The 24,080-nt window shown below is 57.2% G+C and overlaps 1 protein-coding gene across 5 annotated transcripts in view; it reads left to right on the top strand.

Annotated features, from left to right (window-relative positions):
* HDAC4 (histone deacetylase 4) overlaps positions 1–19,770 on the top strand; it is a 288,242-nt gene extending 268,472 nt beyond the window's left edge. For all 5 annotated transcript variants that reach the window (XM_044241969.1, XM_044241967.1, XM_044241968.1 and 2 more), the window contains 5 exons: positions 1,434–1,552; positions 3,047–3,180; positions 14,448–14,532; positions 14,851–14,992; positions 15,263–19,770. In XM_044241969.1, the coding sequence (XP_044097904.1) occupies positions 1,434–1,552; positions 3,047–3,180; positions 14,448–14,532; positions 14,851–14,992; positions 15,263–15,302 (520 nt within the window). In that variant the 3' untranslated portion in view covers positions 15,303–19,770. The remainder of the gene's footprint in view (positions 1–1,433; positions 1,553–3,046; positions 3,181–14,447; positions 14,533–14,850; positions 14,993–15,262) is intronic.
* Positions 19,771–24,080: the final 4,310 nt, after the last annotated feature.

Here is a 24,080-nt window from a genome sequence, read left to right as displayed (position 1 = left end):
TTCACCCTCTGAAATCAGAGGGACTGCTCTAGAGGATCGCAGTCTGGAATCATTCCGAGAGGAAAAACCGCGAATTTTTCTTGCATTGGCCAATGCTGGCGCTTTATGAAGTTGACTTTGCAGACATAAAGGGTGGTTTTCAGGGCAAATTTTGTTTTGTAATACAAGGCCTGAGAGACAGTGGAGGCTCTTGTCCCAGCCCTGTTGCGCTTTGGGCCTGGGTGTTCCTGCTGACCTGACCGTGGGCCAGGCTGGGGGCCTGCGACCAGCTCCCCGTGTGGGCCTCTGAGCACACGTTTGACCAACTTGAGAGTCAGAGGTGATTCGTGGGACTGTATGCCATTGGAAGCTGTGGGAGTGGGAAGCAGGTCTTTGATGCTACAGAAACCTCATCCAGCCTGCGGGAGATAGGGAGAGTTGGGCTTCCCGTGACTGCAAGTGAGAGAGGAGGCCCACGTGTGCAGGGCGCGTGGGTGACAGTGAGCTCCCTCCAGGTCCACTGCAGGCACATGGCCCACAGGGAGGAGGGAGACTCTGGAGTCCAAGGTGGTGGGTTCAAAATCAAAGAAAGCAAGTATAACTGAAAGATGAAGTGTTTCAGCTTCTCGTTGTGATACTTACACAGAGCCCAGAGCGCACATTTGCAGGACGAGCTGATGGAGTTCGACTCTGCTTGCCGTGGTTGTTTCGTATTAAGTGTTTTTTTCTACTTTTCAAGTGGACAGTTCTCCTTGTTTCCCCGGTATCCCTAAACTGCTGAACTTCTCCCTCGGTGTTTACACTTTTAGCCTGTCTATTCTCTTAAATCTGATCCCCACTTGTCCCTTTATGGGACCCAGGTATCAGGTTAGCCTGGCAGTCACGCATGCCTGCGGTAACCCCATCACGTGGGCTGCTGCTGTGGCTGCAGGTGGGTGCCAGGACCCCCTTCAGGCCAGGGCTGGTCAGGGGCTCCCCTGCCTCCCCAGACACACAGCTCTGGGTCCCTGGTACTGGGGGCAGTCAATGGCCGTGCCTGTCTCAAATCAGCCATCTAGAATGAGTGCAGGGTTTGGGACAGCAGCCCGTAGCTGCGGGAGTGAGACAAGATGGGCAGGGATGGGGGTGGGGAGGACCTTCAGCAGCACGGACAGCTGGTGCTGGGGTGGGGCTGTAGGTCACCTCCAACAAACCAGCTGGGCTCCTCAAGAATCCTTGTGCCATGGCTTTGATGGGCATTTATACTGGGCTTACTGATTTGGACATTTAGGATATCAGCAGGATGAACCACGATCACACTGGGCTGACCTCCTCCCGAGTGTGAGCCATGAGATCCCAGCTCCCATGTGCAGCCCTCACCCTGCTGACCTTGAGACAGGGCAGGTTCTGTCAGTGGCCGTCCACCCCCGTCCACAGCCGTGTCCTCACCTGACCCCCTGTCACCTTCTTTGCAGGACCGTGGTCATGCCCATCGCGAACGAGTTTGCCCCAGATGTGGTGCTCGTGTCATCAGGCTTCGACGCTGTGGAGGGCCACCCCACGCCCCTTGGTGGCTACAACCTGTCCGCCAAATGTAAGTTGGGTTTGCAGATGGCCCAGGAGCAGTCTGGATTCTGCTGTGTTTATGGTTAGGTTCAAGCCTCCCCTTTGGTAACAAAGGGAGGAGGCTGTCCTCATCATGTCTTACCAGGAACATGAGCGCACCAGCCGCCCCAGCGAGCAAAGGGCGCACAACAGGGCCGTGTGATCCAGGACACAGGGTTGCTCTCCTGGGGGCTATGCTCCGGCATGGACCTCCGAGCCCCCGGTAGCCCTTGCAGTGACCCAGCAGAGGATCAAGAGGGAGCTGTGTGCCCAGCACCCCTCTGTGCACAGCCAGCTGCTGCCATCTGTGTTCAAGATTCCTGGGCTCCCCCGACTTAGGGAGGATTCTGTCTTGGGCCCCGCAGTAAAGTGGGTGCGGCAGTGCAGCCAGGAAGGTGGCCTCGTGCTCTCCCAGGGCACCAAAGAGGGATGCGTACGGTACAAGGTAGTGCGTTAGGCTTGCGCAGGTGCAACCTTTACTGAAAGCGACTGTTGGGAAAATGTGCTCACGTCATACGAGCTGTAGGCGAGTTGGGATCACCACAGCCTCATAACAACGAACAAGTTCAAAAACATTGTGAGAATTACAGAAATGTGACAGACACCAAGCAAGCAGACACTGTGGCAGATCGGTGGCCCCGATGCACCTGATTCAGGGCAGCCACTGAGCTTCCCTCTGTGAGAGGTGCATTCAGGGGAAGCATAGGCTGGGGTGCACCCAGGGTCCTCCGGCAGCCTCAGGGCCTGCATCCCGGTGTCCGTCAGAGACAAAGCCCAGCCTTTGGGACACTTCAGCCTCACTGGGCCCGCAGCCACCGGACAGCAGAGCCTAGATCTGGGCCCCGTGTGCTGACAGCAGCAGGTGGTGGGGCCACTGTTCAGGGCCAGTGGGGTGGTTCGGCTCCCATCGATGCCAGCCAGTTCTGGCATGGATGGCAATCACTGTGACCCGCCAGGCACTTTCTGCGGGCAGGAGGAGATGTGAGGGCGGGAGGGTGTGCTGTGCTTGTCAGAGAAAGTCAGACCCACTGGACATGGGGTGAGAGTCCTGGAGGGGCCCGCCCAGGGGTGTATATGCCCAGCACACAGCTGACCGGAACCCCTGGGCCTCTGGTCTGCAGGCTACATGGGCACAGCTGTGGGGATGCACTCATGTTCCCCCCTCCACGGTCCCAGCAGGAAACTGAGGGCTCCTCCTGGGGTTCCTTCCTTCCTTCCCCCAAACGAGATGATTTGCGGCGTTATAAAATCAAAGCACCCAAACCGTAATTCCTACTCTCAAACAGATCAAAAAGAATCCCGAACTGAGATTCTTCAATGACTGTGTTCCAGGCAGACCTGGCTTCCATTAGGTTTCGGAGCGCCGGCCCCCTGGGTCTCTGTAATGTGATGTAATGCGTTTCTGGGCGCTTTGATCGGCGGCCAGACATCGGCTCGCGGCCCGCCCTCGCCCTCCGCTTGCATCTCCCGTTTCCTCTTGCAGGTTTCGGGTACCTGACGAAGCAGCTGATGGGCTTGGCGGGCGGCCGGATCGTTCTGGCGCTGGAGGGGGGCCACGACCTCACGGCCATCTGCGACGCCTCGGAAGCATGTGTTTCTGCTTTGCTGGGCAACGAGGTAGGACAGCCATGGGGCCCAGGGCTGCTCTGTGCACGGGCTCCGGGTTCACACTCGCCCTACAGTGGGACCGTTACTCGTTCGATGAGGCCCTCCGGTCTGCGGGGAGGGAAGCGAGTGAGAGGACTGTCGAGAATCCCTTTTTCTGTAAAGGGGTTTAGGGTCCTATACTTTAAGGATGCTCAGCTTTGCATGTGGGTTGAGAGTATTTTAATCTCCTCCCTTCCTTCCATGTGGACAGTCCATTCTTGGAGGGGTTCTCAGGTAAGTTCTGGGGGCCATGTCACCGGGCCAGTGTTGCGGGCTGGGGCTTGGAGCCCCGCCTCCCTGCTCTGAGCCCATAGGTGATGCCCGAGCCGGGGGCCCTGTGCTGTGTCCCCACTGAGGCCACGGGACAAAATCTGGGAGATGCTGGCTTGCACAGCTAAGCTCAGAGGGTCCGGACAAAGGGAGTGAAGGGTTCAAGGGAGAGAGTCCATGGGAGCCTCATGTTCTGGAATGACACTGGGCCAGGGCCCCTCCCTCCTGGCTGGCTGGTGCTCCCCATGGGGAGGGCTGCCTGGCTAGGGGTGGGAGGGGAGCTGCCGCCTTCCACAGGATGCTCTGCAGCTCACTGAGCCCCTGAAGTTTGTGACGTGAAACCTACCTGCAACTTCCACTTTGTGCTCTTCCTGAAATTCTCAGTGCATCCACAGGCCTTTGGAGACAGGGTCCTGTACCTCCCTCCTGCATCCCTGGAAGGAGCGTGGGGCGGGTCCCAGCCCCTCACAGCACCACCCACTCTGGTTGCTTGCTGCTGCTCTAGCACTTGGGTTCCAGAAGCAAGTCAGCTGTGGCTCTGGGGAGGGCGGGCAGGGTGTCTGGGTCCCCGGCCTGGCCTGCAACAGGGAGGTGCTGGGGCCATGCTGGGGAACGCCTGGAGGTGGCCCACGAGTTCTGTTCCCATGCCGTGCCTGGGACTCACGGCCCCTTCCTCAGGAGATGAGATGGGCATATACAGGTCTGCAGTATGCGAGGACACCATCCAGGAGAGCAGGTTCCCTGGGCGTCCAGTGGGGCTGCCATGGTCCCTATGCCACTCACCCTCCTGCTGGTCACACCAAGATTCAAGAGAGCATGAGCAACAGGGCCCTGGAATGAGGCTGGAGGACACACAGCTCAGGACAAGCCATGCCAGCCACATAGCACTGACCCCACATGGCACAGGCAGTGCTGGGACACCCCGGCCACTTGTGGGGAGTCCCGTCCAGAGAAGGCTGAGAGAGCAGAGTGGCCTGAAGGGCGGGTGCCAAGGAGGCCGAGGTGGAGACTACCCCATGTCCCAGTCACTGGTTGAGGAGGGCGCCCCTCCCACTGACTGACCCCTGTTGGGAGATGCCAAGGCCAGACGACCCTGAAGCCCCAGGAGAGGGTGATGTGAGGAGCGCCAGCCACTTCCCCCGAGCAGGGCTGCCCTGCCTGCCCTAGGAAGGCCCCCCCACTGAGGTTCCCCTCAGGCGCCTTAGACATGTCAGTGGGGCCCTGTCCCTGTGGTGTCCCAGCCTGGAAGCTTGAGCTCCAGTTACAGTTCCTGCAGGAGGGACGTCTCCAAGAGCAGGTTCAGGCTCACCCTGATACTGCACTCCTAGAGCCTCGTCAGGGACACACAGTGGACGGCAGCACCCACAAGGCCTTTGAGGAGGGCCCTGATGGGAGATGCAAAGTGGGGTTCAAGCAGGCTCTCAAAGGCCCATATCCAGTTTGACTGCCTCCAGCAAGAAGGGGTGGGGTGAGGACATGTAGGCAGGTCTCCAGTGATGGGACGCAGGGCTCTGTCCTCAAGCCATTTGCAGTCAGTGTTGTTCCCTTTGACTCGGGTGAGCCACAGAAGGCCTGCTGCAGACACAGTAGGATGAGGTGCATGGCTTGTGCTCCTCCAGGCTCAGGGGGGACCAAGCTGACCACGTGGCGTTTGGAGGCAGGTGTGAGGTCTGGACCCAGGTCCTGGCGTCAGCCATACGAGCGCAGGATCACGGGTGAACATGGCCTGACTTGGAGTCCAACCCTTGGGAAGCTCTGTGTGTGTCCTCTGTGTGAGCTGGCCCCAGCAGGAGTGGAAGGCCAGGTGACCCTAGGGAGTGTGGCACCAGGGAGGAGGGCCACAGAGTCTCACCCTTGGGTCCACTCAAGGCAGGGAGGAGGGCAGGGACCAAGTGGGCACAGTCTCTGGGCAGCAGCCTAGGAGAAATCCTTCCTGTGTGCTCTGGGGTGGCAGCCCTCAGGGGCTGGAGGAGGAGAGTCAAGAGGCTGAGTAGGCCCAGCAGCCAGAGGCCCCGGGACCGGCATCTGGCAAGGAATGGCTTTCATCGATGTGCCCTGTGGGCTCTGGAGCTCGTGCTCCCTGGCCGTTGGGGCAGGCTGTGGCCAGCCTGGGGCTGGGGTGGCCGGCTTCAGGTGGCTCTGCTGTCTCCTCTCAGCCTTCTGTCACGCATGCTGTTTACTTTAAGCTCAGTCACCGGGAGACCCCAGAGCCCTGTGACAGGTCTCCTTCCTGGTCAGGTGGTTAGCAATGCACTCGACTCTTCTAGAATAAAATACCAGCCTGCATTTTCGACTTTCCACCTTCCACTCACCGTCTCTTTACATAAAGCTGTCTTCTCCCCCCTTTTTTGTTAGAGTTTAAAGACAATTGAGTAATATATCCAAACCCTCCAGAAGCTTTTTGGTTATCCTAGCTAGTTATTTTCAAATAACAACAAAGAACTTGGCTTTCAGCTCCTGCCTGTTCTTGCTTCCTGGGTGTTTGCTCTCCAACAAGAAAACCTTCTTTTCCTTAAGCACATCAAAGAGCAGGAAGCACTGGTTTTACCGAGGTCTCTTAAAAATCTTTCTAATGCAAGAAAGTTGGGCAGAGCCCCACTCCCTATGTGCAGCCTCAGATGGTGAGGGCTGGAGCAGAGCCAGGTCTGCTGGGGTGGGGGTGGGGGGTTTGCATCAGAAGGTCACCTTCTTCTGAAAGCCCATCTGTGTGACTGTTTCAGCTTTAAGTTGTTGGCAACTGTCAGGGACAGTTGGCAATGAAAACTTGTTTCAGTGTGTCTCACAGGTGTGTAGGACTCGGTAGTGTGGATGGAGATGCAGGGAGCCCCATGGGCAGATGCAGGGGCCGGTCTGGCTCACAACAGTGAGGGACCTGGGGCAGGTATCCCTCTCTAAGCAGGGGTTATGTGGGCCCCTTCCTGTGGATGACGTGGCATTTCAAGGCCAAGTGTCCCCTTTCAACCCAAGTCTGGGATCAGCGGAGACTAGGGGGGTATCAGGTGAGACCAGCATCCAGGAAGGCATAATCGGGGAATTAGACCCCTTTGTTACATCCTTACCCTGTGCCAGCTCTCGGTGGTCACACCGACTTCGCAAGAGACAGGGACACAGAGACAGACGCAGTGGTGGGACAGAGACGGGGCAGAGACACTGAACTACTCAACCACACGGCCAGGGGTCTGTGCCCTCATGCCGGCACTCACTGCTCCCTGCCAGGCTCGGCTCAGCCAGAGGCAGCTGCATTGGTGACATGCAGATGCTGGTCAGGGGACACAGGGTCCCCATCATATGCTCCTGGCTTAGGGTGCTGAGTCACCTGCTGGTTCCTAAGGCGGGCTTTCTCACCGCGTGCCAGAGGTCAGAGGAGCCTATGCACAGAGCAGCCTCCTTGTCCCATCCTCGCAGTCACAGTGGGATGGAGGACACGTGGTGACATGCTGACCCTCCCTGGCCCCCTTTCTAGAACAAGGATGAAGGTCCCTGTGGTTGCAGGCCACCTGGCTCGGCTCCCAGGACGGCAGGCAAGCAGGGTTCTGGCAGAAGAATCCCGTGTCCATTGGGCTCACCTTCTGTGGGTGCTTTTCCTAATCCCTCATCCTCTTCCGAGAGGACGTCACAGCGATGAGGACACAGCACGACAGAAGAGCCGGAGGTGAGGGAGACCAGGCAGGCTGCCCAAGGTCAGTGCAAGGATCTGGGAGATGTTCTCCCTGTGGCTGGAGAGAACCTAGTAGGGCTATTTCTCCAGCTGCTGTGGGAGCAGGCGACCGACAGTTCTTAGGGAACACTCAGCCAGATCAGGAGCAAAGGGACCCTCCGGCCTGTTGTTGAAGGTCTGCTCTGCTGACAGCTCCTTCCCCAGGAGCCACCACCCCACACAGCGGGCACCTGAGTGCCTGGAGGTCCCCTCTGCAGGCAGAGCACCGTGACTGCAGCCGACGGCACAGAGCCCCCTGTGGTGTGATCCATGGTGCCTATGCCCCTGGAAGGGAGACGAGGACTGAGCTCTGTCGCTGGGGAGTAGCGTTGCTGAGGCCAAGAAGGCTGTGGGGCTTCCCTTGAGAAAAGGGCAAGCGCCCACTGGGCCAACGGCGCTCGAGGAGCAGAGAGGCTGGAGCCCGAGAGCAGGTGCACAGCTGTGGGTAGACTGGTCAGGGCCTGGCAGGCACAGGCATGCGTGCGGTGGGCGTGGGGTCACACAGCTGCATGTCTTCCTCCTGTGACGTCTTCTGTGTCCCCTGGAAAGAAGGAGGGGCAGGTATACCTGCTGGCTGATGTGGGCCAGGGACCTGGCTGTATGGCTGCCCAGGGGCTCTGGACGCCACGTGCCGGTTGGAGAAAGGCCCCCAGTAGGGACAGGACAGGTGCACCCGAGGACAGGTGTCTGAATCGCCATCACTGACATTTTCCCGGCCGGCGCGGGTGCTCCCAAACGCGTAGTTTTATGTATTCTGGAAAGCCTGAGCGTGGACCTGAGTTCTGCCAGCCTATTTTAATAACCCACTTGTCAGGGTGCTGTCACCTCTCAATCCCCGACCTAAATTGTGAGCAGTTTGAAACTAGGGAGCAGGAAAAAGATTTCCATACCTAAAAAGACAGTGGGACCCCCGAGCAGATGTTACAGACCAGGCGTGATCTACACGGGGCAGTCTTCTGGTCCTCAAACTTGGATAGTCTTTGAGTTCTCCTGCCCACTCCAGCTGAGGCCAGCCTTTTAAAGACTGAACTCCATAAGCCTCATTTCCCTTGTGGTTCCAAAGTCTACAGACTCAGATCAGGGTGAATATGGCAGGGGGTCTCCTGTCTGTCACCCTCAGGACAGGACAGTGTCTACAGCCAGCCCGTTTGTTCCCTCTGAGGAGCCACCTCCCAAAAGAGGCCCATGGCACAAGTGCAATGCTTTGGCATTAAGTGACCTACTTCTCCAGCTGAGCCCCCTCCCAGATCACAGGGACCTTTATCTCCCATTTCTGTGTTCCCCATGTCTGCAGGAGAGTCCCAGCTGCCCTCCAAGGATGGACCAGACCACTCCCCCTGCCTGGCCACAGCGGGCTGTGCTCCCCAGGGAGCCATAGCGGCCTGCCCACCCAAACCCACTGTCCCAGGACCCCGCTCTGCACTTGCCCATGGCATTTAGCACCTTCGGACGTTCTGCTGGGTTTGCTCACCCAGGAAGGTGTTAGCTTATTGGCGGTCTCTCCCAGGCAGGAGGTGCTGTCAGACGGGGGGATGGGTGTCCGCTTTGTTCACTGACGAACCCCAAGTGTGTAGCACAGGGATTTGTGCTTTGTGGGCTGCCCTAAAATATATATATTAAGTGAAAGCATAGAATCCCAGCTATTAAGGGGGTAATATTTTGAGCCATAAAGTTTCTCCCCTTTTCTGGTCCTTTTTTCTTGAGTCGAGCCCAGAAGCAGCCCATGTTACATCTCTGGCTCTGGAACAGAGCCCAGCACTGGTTTCTGCATGACCATGGGCCGAGCTGACCAGCTGCCATCGTGAGAGGCGCTTCCCAGGGCTCCTCCTCTCAGCCGTGTCACAGCCTTGCTCGGGCCCCTTCTGCTTTCCCCCTGAGACCCTGGAGGCCACGCGCACTCTCTTCCCAGGGGCTGTGTCCCCTCAGACTTATGTGCACACTGCCCCTGGGAGGACACTTTGCCCCTAGGTTTGTCGTGATCTTTTCCCTGGGTGACATATACCTGCATGGTAGGCAGAGCACAGAAGGTCCCCAGCATGGGGTGAGGACCTTTCTTCCCTGTTTGCTCCTGGTTCAGCTGCACAGTGAGGCCTCTGGTCTCCAGCAGCCTCTGCCAGGTGCCAGGGACAGAAGGAGCCAGCCCCCGTTAACTGCGCCGATGCTGGGACAAGTTGATCCCCTGGGGTGGCTTGAGACGGGGGAGGTGTTGGTGGCAGAGTGTGTTGGGGGGAGGGTGACACAAGACCCCACAAGCCCACTGCCCCTGGAGTGTGGGTCCCACGGGAAGACCAGCCGTGGGGAGCCCCCACCCTGGGACGAGGCAGACAGCTGCCCCGGGTGTGACTTCCTTGCTCTAACACACCCCTATGCTTCAGAGTGATAATCTATGGGATGAATTACGTTTCTAAAATCCTCTTTGTGCTTGAAAGTGGTGACACTGAACTTCTGACAAATACTGGAGTCGAGTGGGACAGGTGGGACCCCACAGGCTCTGATGACCCGGACCTGGTGCGCAGAGCTTCGTGCCTGGAAGACGGCTGAGCTCTGCTCCTCCATGCCCTCAGCAGAGGACCTGGCTGAGCAAGCCGCTCTTGGGGAGGCCACTGTCTCCAGAAGGGGTCCCAGCTGCCGGGGGCAGCAGAGCCATTTTCTCAGCCCGGGACCCAGCGGGCTGTCGTAGGCCGGCAGCCAGGATGAGCTCCTGGCACTGGGCCTTGGCGACACGTGGTGCGATGTTTGAGCTCTAGGTTGAGGGGTGAACAGCACCTGGGGCAGGCTGGATCAATTCCCTCATCACTCCCGGTGCCGGGCATCTTCCCAGGTGCTTATTGGCAGCTTAGACTTTCCCTTCTAGTGAAGTTCATGGCTTTGGCCCATTTTCCTGACAGACTGTATTTTTACTGTTTATTCTTAGAGGAGGAAATTGGATGGATGGGTGGATGGATGAAAGGCAGGATGGGCAGATGTGTGGGTGGATGGACGGGTGGACAGACGGATGGGCAGATGGACAGGTGACTGGATGGGTGGACAGGTGGACGGACGGATGGATGGGTGGACGGATGGATGGATGGGTGGGTAGGCAGATGGACTGAGGAGCAGTTAGGCATCTCCTGTTTTCCTGACCTCTAGAGGAGTGACCACAAGAACAGAGTAATCTCTTCCTTGACCGGGAGAGCTCTCCTGGGCCACAGGTCTCCTGTAGGTGAAAATCTAAAGTGACTCTGAGCCAATTTCTGTCCGTCCATGGATGAGCATTGGGATGTCGCGCTGCAGCAGAGACTGGTCCCCTCGGCTGGTTTTCCCACGCCCCCGTGCCATGGCCCCTTCCCCTGCTGGAGTGCACTGGCACCACCCGCTAGAACGTGTCCAGTTAAGCTGTTTCTAAGAATCCACTTTCAGCTACAATGTCCTTCCTTTTCCAAAATTTGTTTCTGCCCCTTTTCTGTGTATTTACCTCTCTGCAGGACTCTTCTCTTCTCTGGCTCTCCTCCTGAACTGAGCACCTGCTCTACCTGACGGCCGCATTTAGGGCTCAGGACTGGCTGCACCTCCCACGCTGATACGTGGCATTTTCCTTGCTTCTCATTTCCAAGCGTTTCCTGATTTCCGGTGACCCGTGATCAGTGGGTTTAATTTCCAGCCTCAAGGTCTCAAGTTCTCATTTGTGCCCCGTTTCTAATGGATGGTGCCATGCCGAGAGCGGGTGTGGTTGCCTTGTGTGTGGGCGAGCGTGGTCTGCCTGTGCAGACGTCCACGTGGTTTGGAGGAGCGCACCTCTTCCTCCCCATTCACACTCCTCCGTCCCTCGGCCAGGTTGGCCCGTGGTGCCCTCGCGTGGTTTTCTCTGCTGATTTCTGTCTGCTGTCCCTAAGGAACATGTGCCACTCTCTCCTCCCGTGGCGCGTCTGGCCACGTCCGTCGGCCAATGTTCACTTCCCACGTGTTAAACAGTTTTATCAAATGTGCGCAAACTTTAAGTCATCACATCCTTTTGATGAATTGATGTTTTTGTCACCGTGTAGAGCTGTCCTTTACATCCGGCTATGGGTTTCTGCTTCCGCACATCGTGCAGGAAGCCCGCTGAGTCCTGCCGCCTCCCTCCTCTCACAGACGCCACCTTCGTGGGCCGCACCAGGCTGGGTCTCACCACGGCTTTGCTCACCATTCCACAAGTGGCCCACTAAGTGGAGACTCTGGACCTTACAGTGGGGCTGGTAGCTGCTTGTTTTTTGTGGCTTTGCTTTTTTCAGACTCATTTCTACAACTCACTCTGTGCTGTGTTTGTCCCTTTTCTGCCTTCTCCCCACATGACTGAGAGTCCCCCACATTCCATCTGCTCCCCCCTGGGGGGGAGATACACAGCTGCTTTGCTGTTTTCCAGGGGTGATCCTTCCAGGTGGTAACATGTGCCCATGATGTGGCCTCTTCCTTCCCCATACCACCCGGACCTGCAAGGGTCCACAGACCAAACACAGCACACCCCCTCTGGACGTGCCCTCACCAAAATGTTACCTCCTTGCTAGAAACTGACCTGCGCTGGCCGGTGTCCTGTGTGTTCTCCTGGGCAGCCCCCACCCTGGCCCTTCCTGGGCTGTGCGTGTGGCCCCTGACTAGCCTTTCCCCGTTTTTCCTTCCCTCCTTCCTATTTGCTTTCTGGACACCATTACTGTTTTACGTGGTTCCTGCATCTGTGGCCTTTCCTGCATTCCTGACACGTTCTTTGTCCATCATTCCTCCCTGCATCTCTGACCGTCACCCTGGATCACTGTGCCTCCAGCACACCCCGTACATTCCTAGGAGAGGGACACAACTGTCAAGCTCCCCTATCTGGTTGTGTTTATTCAAGTTGTGATTTTTCCCTCTTTTTTTTTTTTTTCTTAAGTAGGCTCCCTACCCAGCGCAGAGCCCAACCTGGGGCTTGAACTCAAGACCCTGAGATCATGACCTGAGTTGAGATTAAGGGTCAGACATCTAACAGTCTGAACCACCTGGGTGCCCCCTCCCTCGTTCTTGACCGATAGGGCCCACAGTTGTGGTCGATGGTCATATTCTCTCTGGATGCCCGGAGGCGGCCACACACCGTCCTGTTGTTCTCTGCCACACGGGACCTGGTGGCTAGTAAGCTGCTTCCCTCTGCAGACCGTTTGCTCTCTGCTCATCTCTGGTGCTCTGCAGCCTTCCTCTGATGGCCCTATGGCATGGGAGTCTCCTGTGATGCCTCCTGCTCGGGTCTGTCCCCCACCCACCAGGACACACAGACCCTTCCCCTCTGCCTGCTCCCCGTGCCACTGGTGCATTCAGAGTTCTTTTTTCAGCCCTTGCTTCCAGGTTAGCAATGTTCTCCTCAGCTGATAGGCGTTTTCAGTATCTGCTGTTGTGTCTCCCTTTTTACAAGTTCTGTTTGGCTCTCTTTCAAATCTTCCGGTTCCATTCAGTAATCCTACATTAGTCTCTTATTTTTAATACATATTAAATATACTCTATAGTTTAAAACTGATCAATCCAATAACCATAGTCTTTGAAAATCCAAATCTGAGTTTTTTCACTGGACTTTTAACTCTGGATAGCTTTAGACCCAGAGGAGCATGGCAGAGCTATCACCAAACTCCTGCAGGCCCTCGGACGGTTTTCTCTCAGTAGTGCCTGGCCTCGGTGGAGCTTTTATGCCAGCCTGGGAGCCAGCCCTGGCTCGGCACTGATAAGCCAAACTATGCCCAGATTTCACTCACTTTCCCATGGCTGCCCTCATCGTGTCAGGGTCCCCATCTGGTCCCACCCTAGCCGTCCTTATTCCCCTCTGGGCTATGGTGGCCTCCCAGGCTTCCCTTGGTTGTTATTTTTGAAATATTGACTATTTTCAGCAAAGAACGCTCGTCAGGTTCTCTGTGGACTGTCCTTCAGTGTCTGTCTCGTTTTTCAAGGTGCTCAGCCCCACCTCTTGGAGTGGGCACGGGGTCACAGATTATGTGCAGCTCTTCAAGAACCATGTGTGTCTCCTCCCTGTTAGATATCCAGTCCCTGCTGTTTGTCAGCGCAGCTCCTGGACATTTCGTGCTCTGATCTACGGCCCAGAACCGTGCTGTGGTCTCTTCCCCACCAGGTCTCTCGTGTGTCCCTTTAGCCCACCCATCACCGTCCCGAGCGCTCCCTCCATCCCTGATACTGCGGGACGCACCAGGCTCTTCCTAAATTCTCCTATTACTTCCTTTACTGGAAGGTGGTATTGGAGACCTTGCTGGTTTCTCCTGAGCCCAGAACATGCTGGCGGACTTCTGTGTTTGTTGGATGATAGTTCTGGGTGTAGACTCAGGCATCTTGGAACTGAAGTGGAACACCAGTCAGCAGACTTGCAAGGGGGCCACAGTTGCACTGTGGGCTCTGGCCCCTCCACTTATGGCATGTGAATGAGGGAGACCGTGTCCGGCCCTTCCTTCTCTTTAGAGCTTAGGCTAAGAGCAGACCTCTCCCCACCGGGTGTCTCTGTGGGCACATTGTCTCCGTGAGCCTGGCTCATCCCTGGGGGTGCTGCGGTCACTCCCGCGCCGTCCTGCATGGCCCCTGGTCTGTCCCAGGTTGTGCGATGGCCCCACGAGGCTCCAGCTTCCTTCTAGAACCCAGCAGATCTCCCTCAGTGTTGTAGGCTTGTCTGATTATTTCAAGTTTTTAAAATTATTTTTGTGTTTTTATGACGTGTTTCACCAAAGCGAGCTTAGTGGTGCTGTTGAGGACGCCGCAACGTGCCCTGTGGGCCTCTGGTTGACTTGTGCTTCCTTATTGTCCTCTGTGGTCTACACTGGAGGGAACACTGGGAGCACAGTTTCCCCTCGGAGAGACTCTTCTCGTCTTCTTTCTTTCATCTTTTCCCCATTTGGGGGAAGAAAACCATCAGTGGGATGTTCAGGGTTTCTTATTATAAGACTACAGGTGTGAAAGTGGTATTTCCAGAAAGTGGTCATTATTTCCCCCTCCTGTACAGTGGTGTAGGTGGTGCCTCCCATAGGCCCCAGGCAGACAGCCTTCTGGGCCAGCCAGCTCCTAGACGCGGTGTCTGCCTGCACGAGCGCTCTTGAATATGCCTGATGATCCCTGAAAACAATACCTCAAAGAAAAGAAATCAACTTCTGTTTCAAAAAAAAAATTATAGTAAATAGCAAAACCACATTTAGCTTTTTTTTCTTCTCTGTCCACAAATACACTTGAGAAGTTGCACACACAGGGATTGTACAGACAGCCTTTCCATTCGCTGTGTTTTTATACATTTTTTTCCTAGCTTGATCCTCTCCCAGAGAAGGTCTTACAGCAGAGACCCAACGCTAATGCGGTCCGGTCCATGGAGAAAGTCATTGAAATCCACAGTGAGTTGCCTGGGCCTCTGGGGGTCGTGGGATGACCCAGGTCACAGAGACTGTCGTGTAGGTGGATCTGCCCTGTGCCCCCACCAGCCTCCCCACTCAGAAGGCCCAGATTCGAGACAACAGCGAGCAGCGGGCTCCAGTCTAGACGGCCCCTGCCCGTGCCCCTCATACTGCCCCCCGGCCCCCGCCAATCCCTACCCCATCCCAGGTGCCTCTGCTGCGGGGAGGACTGGGCTGTGCCAGCTGCCTCTCCCAGGTGCCCAGTTTTTGTGCACTGCGAGCCAGGGGAGGCTCCGTAACGCTGCTTCTGCCCCCCAGGCCAGTACTGGCGCTCCCTGCCGCGCCTCTGCTCCACGGTGGGCCACTCTCTGGTAGAGGCCCAGAAGTGCGAGAACGAGGAAGCAGAGACCGTCACCGCCATGGCCTCGCTGTCCGTGGGTGTGAAGCCCGCTGAGAAGAGGTGAGCGTCTCAGCCCTACAGCGGGGCCACCCTCCAGCAACAGCTCGGCAAGGATGGAGGGACAGAGGGCAGGGGTCCAGCCGTAGATGCCACCGTCACGGCCACTCTTTCCAGTGGGAAGGCCCGTGGAAACTCTGCAGGAGCCTTCACTCCAGAACGGGGGTGGCGGGAAGAGCGGGCACGGGTGTGGGGAGCAGGCGCCCCCCCCCCCCAGCTTCTTGGCCCTAACCCCGCGGGCTCTCTGTCTCTGTTGTGCTGGCGCCGCCGCAGACCGGACGAGGAGCCCATGGAAGAGGAACCGCCCCTGTAGCCTCCCGTGGAGCTGCGGGCCTCTTGTTTGTCTGTCCCCGTCTGGAAGCTCCGCCGAGAAAGCTCCTGTTTCTGTGCGGCCTGCCCGCGCCCTCTGCCCAAGGCTGGAGCAGCGGCGGGAGGCCCCCAGGGGCTCCCCAGCGGGCGGCCCTGCACGGCCCCGGGACCCCCGCGACGCCGGGCTCTCGGCTACCCTGACGGAGGCCGCGGAGGAAGGAAGCCTGTGGCGGCTCGCGGCAGAGCTGCCCACTTCGTGGCCATGAGGGAAGGAAAACGAAAATCAAAGATCTAATAATACAAAACAGACTCGATGAAAACTGGTGCTTACCGTTGATTATTACCCACAATTCCACAGTCTCCGTGTAAACCACTCAACGCATCCTGTAGCTTCTTTTTTTGTTCGAGGGAACGTTTTCTCGGGCTCCGACCGCGTCCGGGCGCCGCAGTGGCGCGCAGGGGGGTCTGCGACAGCGGTGGGGTGGGGGGAGGGGGGACAGGCGGACATGCGTGCCAGGGCCACGCCGGACACACGCAGACGAGGGAGCCTGCGGGAACCGGCTCGGGGATCCCCGAGCCATCGGAAGATGCGAGTTTGTGCCTTTTTTTTATTGCTCTGATGGATTTTTGTGGCTGGGTTTTCTGACGTCTGAGGAACAATGCCTTAAGAAAAAATAAACAGCAGGAATTGGGGGGACAGTTTCCTGTGGCTGCGTGCTGGCCCGGAGCAGGGATGGGGGGCTTCAGGGCCACCGGCCTGCAGGCCCGGTTTGCTTTAGTGCTGTTTAGGAGAAAGGGAGGTCAGGTCGTTCCAGCAAAGTGGCAAATACTGTTGGGGGTTTTGAAGTCCAACAAATTTTAAATGAATCCAAAGTGTTCTCTTCTCGTACATCATATAACAAACAATTGAGCATCTCCATTTGGTTGTGAAGCATGTCCTAGCACACTTCCAGTGTTATGATCGGAATGCTTTTTATGAAAAGCAAGTAGCATGAAGTATTGCTTAAATTTTAGGTATAAATAAATATATATATGTATAATATATATTCCAATGTATTCCAAGCTAAGAAACTTGATTCTTATGAAATCTTGATAAAATATTTATAATGCATTTATAGAAAAAGTATATATATATAATAAATGCAGATCATAAAGGTCCCTGGCGAATGAATGACTTGTGAATTAGACATCAAGGTGCTTATGGAAAGGGATCTCGTTTGAAACTCACGTATTTTTGAACCCCAGCCTGGACAACTTTCAGATCGCCAACACGTTCGCCACTGGGCAACTAGCCGGCCGGTGTGTGCTCTCCTTCCGCTCTCTTCGGACAGGACCCCTCCCGTTCCGAACCTCCGTGCACATATGTACCTAATGAGTTTTTATAGCAAAGAATATAAATTTGCTGTTGATTTTTGTATGAATTTTTCACAGAGAGATCCTGAATAAGCATTGTTTTGTGAATTTTACATTTTTTCTCACCATTTAGCAGTTTCCTGAATGGTAACAATGTCTAAACTTTCTTTCTTTCATTCTAAATCCTTGCTTGTACATTTTTTTTTTTAGCTTTTTAAAGGTTTTTTTTTCTTTTTATTATTTTCATCTTTGTTTATTTTTGTACAGTGAGCAGTGTTGTGCAGCAGCCGATTTCAGAAAGCGAGCTCAAGGGAGTCAGGGGACGTACGGTCTCCACGGTGACACCAGCGGGGGCATCCATCTTGGCTCTGTCACCATGACCGCATCCAGACCAGGGGCTCCTCTTCCCTCCACATCGGTCATATTACAAGGGGTGCTGTGTCCTCCCCTCCACCGTGCTGTGGGCAGGGTCGCTCGCCAGACACCACAGGCCATCAGCACTTTGAAACTCCCGTTTCAACTTCTCTGACCACGTTGTCAGGACAGCATTTTGAATTCAGTTTTCCAAAGACCTTTTCAAGCATGTCAGCAATGCATGGGGCCCGCGCGAGGCCCACACCTGTGAGGGGTTGTCGCTGCTGTAGCCACATGGCCGGGGTCCTGGCTGGAAGCAGCAGGCCCCAGGTTTTGAAGCCTGTGGCTGCAGGGAGGCGAGGGGCCCCTGCTGCCTGGCGAGCCTGCAGGGACAGCACGGAGTCCTGATCGGGACCGCCCCTCTCTGCGCTTTCTCTCATTGACAGTAACTGACCGTCACTTTTTACTGGTAACTTAGTTTCCAGCACTTGAAGCCGCCAGTTTCATTCCAAAGCATGTTCCGAGTTTGGGCACAGCACTCCCATGGGAGGGAACCCCAAGCCACGTTTCTGAGTCTGGTTGCGTTCACAGGGTAGCTTCTGAAGGAGACACTGATGCAGCCGGACTTCTGGCCAAACGAGTCCAAATTCTTGGGTTGGCTTGGTCATTGGGATACTGGTGGTCAGATCCAGACAGTGGTCCCAGAGCAGGACCGAAGGGTCTGGGGGCCCCATGTGGCTTTCTCCTCCCGCGGGCCTAGCTCGGCTCCGATGCCCACCCTGGCAGGAGGCCCCAGTGTCTGGGAGCCAACTCGGCCAGCTCCGCATGGCCCACAGGACCCCTGCCACCTGCTGGCCGTGACTTTTAGGGAGAAAGAGGTCATCTCACGCTTTTTACGGGTGGCGGGGTGAGTCGGCTGTCCATGGTGGGCTCACTCCCGGTCTCTGTCAGAGAGGCCAGGCCGGGGCGCCGGCTGCGTTTGCCACGGCACTCCAGCGCCACAGACGCGCTTCAAGCATTACCGTGTAGCCTTTTCTTTTCTTTGAAGACACACTCAGCCCTTCCCCACAGCGGCCAGACGGCGCAGGGCCTACCCCAGTGTCTGCGGGACCCCCCGTCAGGGAGGGCGCCTCACCCCTCCCCTCTCCGGCCCTTGCACCTTTAGCCTTTTTCTTCCTTTGCAAAGGCCTCGGGGGCACCGGCCAGGGGTCAGCGAGCGAGCACTTTATGTCCCTTCGCGGGAAACCCCACAACGCTGCCGGGACGCGCGGCGCCCGCCCTTTCGGCTCCTGCCGCGCCACGACGTGCCCGAGCCCCACCAGCAGGCGGCCGCCAGCCCCTCGGCTCCCAAGGGCCACTTTGTCAGAGTGTTTCAGTTTTTCTCTACTTCTTTTAAGAGACTGTTTCCAGAGGAAGGACCGTCGGGCGTTGCTCGGGCACAAACGCGGCACCCGCGGCGGAGTTCATGGGTTTTACTTTTTGATCAGAACATTCCTTCTTTACTGGTCACAGCCACGTGCTCATTCCATTCTTTTTGTAGACTTTTGGGCCCACGTGTTTTACGGGCATTGATACATATATAAATATATATATAAACATATATGAATCTATTTTTTTAAGTTCCTACAGCTGGAGGTTGCATGGGCTGTATGACCGGCATGTCTTTATACTGAACACAGATTTTGCACGCCAAACTCGGCAGCTTTGGGGAGGAAGAAAAAAATGCCTTTTTTGTTCCCCTCTCACGACATTTGCAGATACAAAAGATGGAAGTTTTTCTGTAAAACCACACGAAACCTTGAAGGAGAGTTGGGGCTGGTTGGGGTGGGGAACGTTTGCGTCTTATTGAACTTATTCTTAAGAAATTGTACTTTTTATTGTAAGAAAACTAAAAAGGACTACTTACACATTTGTCATATTAAGAAGAAAAGTTTATCTAGCACTTGTGACATACCAATAATAGAGTTTATTGTATTTATGTGGAAACAGTGTTGTAGGGAAACGACACAGAATTCAGAGTCAACTGCCCGTCTCTCTTCAGCTGACTTGGGAGGCATTTGTTCTCTGTTTTGTTTGCTTCCTTTGATCTTGCACAGGGCCCGGCCACCGGACCCCGACGGACGACCGTCCGGGCCGTGGCCCGAGAGCACCCCTTTCCACGCAGCTGTATTGACTTCTCGTTACTTTCCGGGGACGCGTGGCTAAGATCTCACTTCCAGCCACGCGGCCGGGACCCGGGGGTGCGCCCGGAGGAGGCCGCTCCTTCCCCATGCGGGGTGAAGAGTCTCCAAGTGGAAGAGGGAGAAGGCGGACAACTTGTGTTTGTTTGGGTTTCCGGTGCGTGTGCGCCCTCGCGGAGGCGCCGTTTCCCAGTTTATGAGATCTTCATCGAACGTACAGAAGGGGGCAGACCCTGTTCACCCAAGAGCTTCTCGCAGACCGGCCGCCACGCCGTGTCCCCCGGGCGCCTGTGCGAGCTCCGCATGGGGTCCACCGCGCGGCCGGCCTCTTGTTTCTCCTGTAACGTAATCCGTTCTCTCGGATCGTCTGGACCTTCCAGCGGTTCTTTCTTTTGCTCAGTGGAGTTGGAGATTTTGTTCTCGGTTTTCTCATTCTCGTTTTGTTGTGTGTGGGCGGGGTTTTCCCGACGACGGTGTCCTTCTCGACGGCCGACTCCATTCCACTTTCCCCGGAGTCCAGCGTTTTGTACCTCATCAGACAGCTTGTTGCTCTTGTGGTGTAAATAAAACAGCATCTCTGGTTTATGCCGTGTGCTCGCGTCCTTGCCGCCTCTCGCTGGGCCGGGACCCCCTTGTTGCGGGAGGGCAGTCGCTAGAACCCACACGTGTGGCCCCTTGGGCCCAGACCCACGGTGCACCTGGCACTGTCTGCCTGCCCCGGCAGCTCCTGTAGGCAGCTCATTTTAAATATCCTTGCACTGTCTTCCCCAGAAACTCGCAGCCTCCCTCCAGGGGCAAGTCTGCAAACCCCACCTCTGCCTCCAGGGTCCCAGCAGCACACTACCACCCCCAAATGACTACCCCCATCCCCAGCGAAGGCCACACCCCTTCCAAGCCCCCAGGTGCAAGGATGGGTCAGTGGGCATGAGGGATGGGGGGAGGCTGGCTGGGACCATTCTCTCCCCCGACCCACCCGACCTGTGGGTCCTGGCCCTTCACAGCTAGCTTCTCCATCTACTCCGCCGGCCCCTTCATAAACCTGGTACACAGCAACGTGGGGTCTCGTCACCAGCCTGCAAGCTGGGCACAGGAACCCTGCGTGGCTCAGCGGGAGACCTCTGCCTCAGGGTCCTTCCCCAGGTGCCAGTCACGCTGTCAGCAGGGCTCGCATGGGGCCCCCCTTCCAAGCACACTTCCCCAGTGGTGGACAGTCCTCCCTCGCTCACTGCATGGGCCAGTACTCAGGCCGCCTCGCCCCCAGTCCCCAGGGCAGGGGAGACAGGGAGAGTGCACCCTGAACACAGCCCCGGGTCTTCGATCACCTGCTGTCAGCAGGGAGGAGCCATCTCTCTGAACCAGTGTACACTCAGGGAGCGAGGTGGCCACGGGCAACCACATGGGGTGAAACCCGCACCTGGCCTGGCCGGGCTTAGTGGGGTTTTTCGCAGATCCCAGCAGTTTCACCTTCAGAATGTGCCTGTAGCTCCCTCACCTCTCCCAGGCCTGGTCCCCCTTCCCCTCCCCGACCCCAGGGTCTCCGAAGCACGGGAGCTTAGAGCTGGACGTGGGCCGGTGCCCCCGCCAGGGTCAGACTTCTCCTGCTGGAACTCAAGCTTTGAACCTGTTATGGTCCCTCGTGTGCCCAGAGATGACAACATGCTAACAGCTCCACAAACGGGAGGGGTGAGGGCCTCATTCCGCCCGGTCCTCCCGGCCATCCAGCGGACAGAGTCAGGAAGTAGAATAGATGTTGGCCCCAGTCGCTCACCCTGCAAGGTTCAAGGACCTTCTCGCCCTGTGATTCTTCCCTCTTGTTCGGGGAAAAGTTGGACATGAGAGAGGTACAGAGAACAGCCCCCAGACCCCCGGCCCCCCCACGGGCTTCGTGGCCCTGAGCCCACCCACAAGTCACTCAGCCAGCGCCCACTGCAGGGGCTGCCACAGCCTCCCTCTGTGTGGATCCCAGAAGATGTCCCTCGGGGACATGTGCTGTTCCCTTAAACTTGGCCGAACACCACATCTTGCCTCAAACCAACGGCTCCTAACCTCCGATGCCCAGCCAGCACCGAGATGGCCCCGGCTGCGTCTACACTCGGTCTGAGCTCATCGGGATCCCAACCAGAGCCTCCTGCAACACGGGCTGGACCTGGCCCAAGGCTCCGTGGCTCCTGCCCGTGCGGGGCAAGGGCTCGGGAGGCCCTCGGGAGCAGATGTGCCCATGGGGCTGTGTTTTGAGAAGGCTGGGGGCAGTGAGGCTCCTCAGTGTGGCCACAGCAGCAACAGGTGAGCGCGCACTCCAGCGCTTCTAGAAAGCGAACATGGGCGCGACTGCGGACTCAGATGGCTTTTCATCACCATCCAGGTAAGAAACCGCCCTACCAAGAGCTAGGACAGTAGCAGTAGTACTTGCTCTAAATAAATACAACAAGGTTAACTCTAAAATCCCCTTCACGCTCCTATTTAAGAGGAAGCCTTGGCCGACTGACCTGCCCAGCTGCCTCCCACACGGAAGGGACAATGTCATGTGTTGCTCGGGGCTCTGGCAGCTTCCAGCGTGGTGTGCTGGGCGGGGCGCTGGGCAGCTTCTGAGGAGGGGTGCCAGGCAGGTTCTGACCCACACGCAGGTCAGGGTCTGTGCGCAGAAACCCAGAGGACCGCAATGCTCTCAGTGTCCTAAAGCACATCCAAGTCCTCGGATAACTGAGGACCTGAAGATGGAAGCTGGGACTTCCCACGGGATTGTGTCACACCTGCAGGACTCACTGTCGTTACTTCTGGGTCCCATGGAACCCGCTGCCAGGGGTGCAGACCCCGTGGCTCTGCGTTGAGCTCCCGGTGCGGTTTCAGGGTGACCTGTGTCCCTGATGTGGTCTCCCTGTCAGCGCGGATCCACTCCGTCTCTGAAGGCACTGCTTCCCCAACCGCCCATGGGGATGTGAGGCTGCCATGCTCCCGACCAAGGCCCCGGGGAAGTTAAGCGACCACTAGTCACGGGCAGCCACCCACACCGCCAAGTGCGTGGCAGGCCAGCAGGGATCGACCAGCCCCCACGAATGTCCGCAGGACCTGAGGCCACCACTGCGAGGGGCCGCACATGTCCCAGTCCTCAGAGAGTATAAACCTGTCCAAAAGCCTTACATATGTTCTACCCCCAGCTCCGTACACACACAGCTCAACAGACATGTGTCCTGAAAGACCAGGGAGGCCGCTGGACCAAAGTCTCCCAGAAGTCCTGCTCCTACTGGCTGGGACCATCTCTCACCCCTCCAGGGACCTTCTAGAACTGTCCAGAGCCTTCTCAAGGGACTTTTCAAGGGACTCTTACCGGACTCTGCACACATATTTTCTGTTTAAACCTCTGGCCGCACCCTGGGTACAGCCGGCTACCGGGGAGCTGGAGGTAGGTCCACGCTGTGGGTGAGCGGGCCAGTGGGGTGTGCAGGTCCTGTTTCTACAGACGACAGAGAGAGTAGTTACTGAGAGACTGAGCATCACCACCATGGAAGCCGGGCACAGGAGGTACCTTGAGACATGGAACCTTTCCAGGAGCTCAACCTACAAGACAGAGGCATTTTTGGAAAGGTGTAAGGCATGGTACCACCCTGCTCTGCATGGGGACAGCTGACCGTGGACAAGAGGCTCTCTCCCTCCCAGGAGTCCATGTGCGCTGTCCCCCAGACGATGTGGCCCCTGTCGTCCTGAGAGCCAGCCAAGCGCTCAGTCATGTCGGAAAGGAGGTTGCTAACAGCACACCCCAAGCGGGGCCGAAGACGAGAGCGGTGCAGGATGAAGCCAGCCCCACTCTCCCGGCAGGTCCTCTCTCACAGAGCAGCAGTGCCCATGGACAGCTTGGGCTGAGCCATCACAGAAACACACAAACACCCACCATCAAGAGACACCAGACCCATCTCTAGAGCCCGTCTTGGAAATGAAGGAAAAATCGTCTATAGGACGAGAGTGCCTGACCCTTTCCCGGGCTTGGAGTGAGGAACTGCGGAGGAGGCCACATGCAGGGAACCCGACAGTCCTCAGGGACCACTCCGAGCCTGTCCCCATGAGCCAGAGGCCCACTCAACAAGGCCGAGGCCACCAGCCTGGCGCGCGCCTCACCAGGGGAGGGTGGCCTCTCGCCAGCCCAGGGAGGCGGAGGCAGCCCCTTAGAAGGATGCAGAGAAGCTTAGAATCCGCAGACAGGGACTGGACAATCTGCTTTAGTCTGTTCTTCCTCCGTATCTCACCCTAAGCTGAGTTTTCGTCAACACCGAGTTGGGTGGGAAGGAGGAGCTCCGGTGGTTCCAGGGACAGCTCACCGACAAGCAGGCAAAGAAACGCGGGTGCGATCGGGACTGTGCTCGCGCGGAGAGGCGTCGTACGCCGGCGTGTCTGTCGGCTAGAGCCCAAGCTCTGTGGGGCCCCCGCCTCGCTGAAGGCATGTCGCCGTCCATGCGCTGCCGACCTCAAGGGGCATCAGGCACTTCCTCACCCGCAGCGTTGGAACAGCCCGCGGACCTGGTTTAAAGGAGGAACGTGCCCCACAGCACATCTCTGCCCGTGGCATGTGCCCGGAGAAGATGCAGCGAGCACTCAGTTATGTACCAAGCGCCTGCAGATCATGGCTCTGTGGGCCGCAGGCCGTGGGCCCCTGGGCAGGCGAACCTGAGGGTGTGAACCCGTCCCCCCACCTGTCCTGCTACTCGCAAGACCACCCAGACGGCCTCGCCGAGAGGTCTGGAGTCCAAAGTTACGCAGTTAGGAAATGAAGGCAGCGCTGAATCTGACAGGACGCCTGAGGCTGGGGTCACACGCGGCCGGGGGCCCGGCGCTGATGAGGACCATGGGGGATGCAGGCCCACCCTAGTGGGTGCGCACGTAGGACAGCCTGCGTCAGCTCCGCG

The sequence above is a fragment of the Neovison vison genome, chromosome 3 (assembly GCF_020171115.1).
Source record: "Neovison vison isolate M4711 chromosome 3, ASM_NN_V1, whole genome shotgun sequence".
Classification (NCBI taxonomy): Eukaryota; Metazoa; Chordata; class Mammalia; order Carnivora; family Mustelidae; genus Neogale; species Neogale vison.
This window is presented reverse-complemented; position numbering and strand designations above follow the sequence as displayed.